Below are 5,110 nucleotides of genomic sequence, written 5' to 3'. Positions count from 1 at the left end.
TGTTTCTTTTGTTGCAACATACGGAATTGTTTGCTGGTCATAATAAATGGTGTAGTACTGTATGCCAGTCAGATAAAACAATATTCGAGGCTACTTAAAATATGATTTTATGAAACATTAGAAAAGAATTTACTTAGCTAGCAGGCTACACAATAATGTTTGATATCATTTTAAATTAAAATTTAAACAATAAATGAAATAAAAGGAATTATATACCGGGCACACGATAGAAAAGGAATTATATACCAGGCGTACATGTCAGTGATACAAAACAATGGTTGAGGCTATTTAAAATACGAATTTATGGAACATAAGAAAAGAAATTATTTACCAGGCTACTCAATAATGTTTGAGAAAAACATACGAAAAATAAAAAAGGAAATATTTACCAGGCGTACACGACATAAGCTACAAGGATTCAATTTCAATATCCAGTTGGGGTTGCTGGATGTGCAGACCGCACAGGTTGGGGTGGATGTGCTCTCTTTAGGCACACCCCATAAAAAGCCTGGCGCGCTTATGAATTGGAGTGCTTACGCTAAGCTAAGCCATGTGGGACTAAAAATTGCTTGTCTAGTCGTTTGTTCGTTCGGCTCGCACGCTCGTTTCCAGCGCGGCGTTTGTGCCTGGGCTTTGTCCTCTCTAAAAAAGCCGAAAGCCTACGTGTGATCGTGGCCGAAGTATTGGCCCATACGTGACTCAAGGCCTTGCTCAAGTAGACGGACAGGAAGCGTAGCTCAAGAGCGGGAACATGTAAATTTTGAAGAGCGGGACAAAGTGCAGCTCTGGGCCTCTGGCCTCTTGGGGAAAAAAAACTCTGGGTAGGCTGCTGACCTGAAACGTGGATCGGCATCGCAGACCCTCTCCCTCGTCATGAACTTGACCAGCAACCTGATCCTGAACGGCCACTACGCCGGCCGACCCCGGCGATCCGTGGCCGGACCTTGAGCTTCGTCCGCTTAGCAGGAGGCCTCTCTACTCCTCCCTCTGGAATTTCAATACGTGCGTTGCGTTGTGTTGCGTGTGTACTACCTTGACTTCGTCCTTGACGGATGATTGGAGGCCGGAGCAGTCACAGTCGCCGCATTAACCGTGAGCGTTCTTCATCGCTGTCAAAGGCAGGACTCATCTTGTGCTCCTTCTCGCGGCACCCTTGCGATTAATGGCATCCATCCACCGGTTGATTCTCAGCCAATCCTTCCTACGTACGTACATGTTTATCTGTACGCGCGTGTGTATATTGCAGCAGATACTAGCTAGTTAGCTAGCTAATTACGTACTCCCTAGCTCAAAAAAATGGCGCGCCCCGCTGCAACAAGAAGCACTATTGGCAGTGCCTTGGCCGTCACGCTGCTAGCTTGGCTACTTGTTCTCCAGCTTCTCCTCCTGGCGCCGGCGCCTGCGGCCGCGAGGAGGGCGACGACCGTCAACCAGGCGCCCAACTCTCTGTCCACAAAGCCGCCTAGGTCCGGCACCAACGCCTTGCTCAAAAAGGCGCGCCGTCGCAACCAAAACACGGACCAGCTTGGCAGCGCGGCGGCGGACGACGCCGGCTACATCGTGCTCTACAACGTCTCCATTGGGCCTACGCAGAATGACGTCTCCGGCGTCGTCGACCTCCTCAACGATTTCGTCTGGACAACACAGTGCGTGGCCGCACCGGTCAGGGTCCCATGCGCTAGCCAGACGTGTCGGAGCCTCCTGGCCAATGACACCACCGACACCTGTGGCGGCAACCCCAACGGCGACGATCGCTGCAGGTACGTCTACGTGTACGGACCGGGGATCAACACCACCGGGTTCGTCGCCAACGAATCGGTCGCCGTGGCCGTGGGGGCATCGTCGGCAGCGCGGTGTTGGGGTGCAGCGCTGCCAACAGCACGGTGCCCCTCGAAGGCGAGCCGGGCAGCTTCGGCTTCAAAAGGGGCCCACTATCCTTCGTGTCGCAGCTCAGCGTCAACAAGTTCTCCTACTACCTGGCCCCCGACGAAGCCGGCAGCTCCGACTCCGAGAGCGTCGTGCTCCTCGGAGACGCCGCCGTGCCGCAGACGAGGCGCGGTGGCCGCTCGACGCCGCTTCTTAGGGGCACCGCGTTCCCCAACGTCTACTACGTCAAGCTCACCTCCATACAGGTTGACGGCCAGGCCCTGAGCGGCATCCCCGCTGGGGCGTTCGACCTTGCAGCCGACGGCAGCTCCGGTGGCGTGGTCATGAGCACGCTCACCCCCATAACCCGCCTTCAAGAGGACGCCTACAAGGCTGTGAGGCAGGCGCTGGTGAGCAAGATCACGGCGCAAGAGGTGAGCGGCTCAGCTTTCGCCGGCGGCCTGTTCGACCTATGCTACAACGCGCACTCCGTGGCGGCGCTGACGTTCCCCAAGCTAACGCTGGTGTTCGACGGCGAGGATACGCCGGCCATTGAGCTCACGACGGTGCACTACTTCTTCAAGGACGACGTCACCGGGCTGCAGTGCCTCACCATGCTGCCGACGCCAGTGGGCACACCGTTCGGCTCTGTCCTGGGAACCATGGTGCAGGCTGGCACCAACATGATCTATGACATTGGCGGCGAGACGCTGACGCTCGAGGAGGGCGCAGCGGCTCCGGCCCCCTCACAGGCGGTGTCACTCATGGCGATAGCCTCTCTGCTCCTTGCTTGGGTGCTACTCTTCTAGCTACATGATCATCCTCCCCTCGTGTGTACTGTTCCATCTTCTTGCGTTATTTTGCCACAAGAAATATTAATTTCAGCATTGTGGTGTATTCAATATGTCATGTAGCCGTATCTGTAATTAAGATGCTTGTACCCAGATTAAATATGAATAAATTATTTATAATCCCTTCTAAAAATGTTACTGAATTGAAAAATGATCTGAAATTTCAAAAAATATTCACAAATTAATAAATGTCCATGAATTTATAAAATTATTTCCTGAATTTTGAAATAATGATCACGGTTTTTTATTAATTTTTAAATGTTTGCTGATTTAAGAAAATGCTCCTAAAATTTATATGGATTTAAGAAAATGATCATGAGTTTTAAATTTCAAAAAATTCCCTGATTTCAAAATCTGTTTATGAATTCAAAAAATTACATGAGTTCTAAAAAATTAAAATAAGTAAAACAGCAAATAAAAAACTGGCAAAACAGGAAAAACACGCAAAAAAGGTTCTAGAACCTTTGCAAAACAGGTGGGGAAAAGACACACAAAAAAGCCGGCACATGTGAAGCGCTCGGTGGTGCGTGTTTGGTCTTTCCTTCGCTGGGGCATATCTAATAGTTGTAAGATAGTTGTTATTAGAGTTTGATACCTAGAATTCCTGACGAAGTGACATAGAATGAGAAGAGAGAGCAATGTCGTACATTCATCAACCATACTGTATACGTAGCGAGGTGGATAAAATTACTCCCTCCATCTCACAATAAGTGTTGTGGTTTATTAATTATGGGACAGACAGAGTAGATGGCAGCTCGACTAGTAGACCATGGAACAAACAGCTCTAAGCGAGCTTGCACCCAGTCTCATGCTGAGAACATGCTGGCTTTGCAAACTGGTCGCGCAAAATTATCGTTTCTCAAATTACCTCGCTGCACAAAAAAAAGATAAAGATCTTAATGTTTAGATGGATTTTAAGCATCTGCGGCCTTTTTATTTTCTCTCTGGACATCATTGGATGAGCACGAGTTTAAGTTGTAACTTCCATTATTAAAACTCACAAGACCATGGCAACAAAACGTGGGATGCAGCTAAACGAGGTCCAACTGAGTCCATTCGGAATAACCATGAAGAAGGTTGCAGACCGTAAATATCACACTCTCTATCATGTTCTTTTTTCACTGGTTGCATTGCCTGCTCTACCCTGGCGCATTTACAATTTCCACAATGCATCTTAAGTTTCCTCCTGCTATAATTTTTGTGCTGCAGACGATTTATCTTACTCTAGAGGAAGAAGTTAGTGTGCTAAAACAAATCATTTGGGCCGGTGCATCATTTGATGCAGGAGGGCTTCTTCATAATTTTCTTTGTCGTAACATTCCACAGAGAAATTTCGAACAAATCTCAAATAAATCTCTGGTTTTCAATTTGTCCTAGAGTGGTAGCGAACAGAAGAAGAAAAATTAAGTATGAAAGAAGTTCAATTATATAGCAAAACAAAAAATATGATACGGATTACCAGGTCCCATCTAGTACGCCATAGAATAATTGACTCATAAAAAAAATGTCTTGAGTTCTTGAATCTTGACTATTCCTGCTGAACCGTTATTGGCACAAGTGAGAACAAGTCTTTGCAGTAGGAAAATGATGTCCTATCTACAAGTTGGAAAATGATGCATGCTACCCAGGGTTCCACATTATTTGGTTGGAATTATTTGTGATGGTGGTATATGCAACTGTTTGTGTATCCAAGATGCCTGATAGGCTCAAACCTCAACTTGAATATCAGTGTTTAAATATTTATTAAGTGAGAAGGAAGTGTTGTCGACCTATACAACATGTCCACAGTCCACACAATATACCAAACCTCGCACCCTTTCCATCTTTTTTCCTTCCACTGCCTTTTTCTCTAAGCAAAATGTCCCCTTCCACAATTTGTAGCCTGGTAAATATTTTTGTCTTAAAATGTTATTTATATAATCTCATTGTATGATATTTTATATTGCCTCGAACATTGTTTTGTATGGCTGACATATACTTTTATGCCGTTCACGTGGTAAATAAGTCTTTTATTTCATTTCTCCTAAATTGGTATTTTAAGTAACTTCAAACATTCCCCCGCAAAAAAAGGTAACTTCAAACATTATTTTGTACGGCATATAGTATTAGGTCATTATTATATATGACTAGCAAACATGTATGTAAGTTGCAACCGGAGAAAAAATCATGTTGTCCACCTTTGAGAGAAGGAGCTGCTCCCACACTCCCATCCTCACTTACCTGGCTTACCTCGTCGTCGTCCGAGGTTTCCCCCGCCAACGCCCAGAAGCGGCTGCCGCCCGACGGCGCCGGGAGGAGGAGGGGCACAGCGAGCGCCACCTGGCCCCCCGCGCCCTTCCGCACCACCGTCCACTCCTCGTCGGAGCAGACCACCTCGTCCACCCGGCCGCCGA

The 5,110-nt window shown here is 47.3% G+C and overlaps 2 protein-coding genes across 2 annotated transcripts; both read left to right on the top strand.

Moving 5' to 3' along the window:
- Window positions 1-1,296: 1,296 nt before the first annotated feature.
- LOC147956927 (uncharacterized) lies at window positions 1,297-2,151 on the top strand. Its single transcript, XM_087531508.1, has 2 exons — window positions 1,297-1,883; window positions 2,133-2,151. The coding sequence occupies exons 1-2, from the start codon at window positions 1,297-1,299 to the stop codon at window positions 2,149-2,151; spliced, it is 606 nt and encodes a 201-aa protein (XP_087387634.1).
- On the top strand, window positions 1,819-2,798 carry LOC125523295 (uncharacterized). The gene has a single exon (XM_087536953.1). The coding sequence runs from the start codon at window positions 2,211-2,213 to the stop codon at window positions 2,673-2,675; it is 465 nt and encodes a 154-aa protein (XP_087393079.1). The 5' UTR covers window positions 1,819-2,210; the 3' UTR covers window positions 2,676-2,798.
- Window positions 2,799-5,110: the final 2,312 nt, after the last annotated feature.

The sequence above is a fragment of the Triticum urartu genome, chromosome 7A (genome assembly GCF_056163025.1).
Source record: "Triticum urartu cultivar PI428250 chromosome 7A, HENAU_Tu73, whole genome shotgun sequence".
NCBI lineage: Eukaryota > Viridiplantae > Streptophyta > Magnoliopsida > Poales > Poaceae > Triticum > Triticum urartu.
This window is presented reverse-complemented; position numbering and strand designations above follow the sequence as displayed.

What these genes read in the sequence shown, in the direction of transcription:
- LOC147956927 (XM_087531508.1), top strand. Translation starts at nt 1,297, where the DNA reads ATGGCGCGCCCCGCTGCAACAAGAAGCACTATTGGCAGTGCCTTGGCC.
- LOC125523295 (XM_087536953.1), top strand. Translation starts at nt 2,211, where the DNA reads ATGAGCACGCTCACCCCCATAACCCGCCTTCAAGAGGACGCCTACAAG.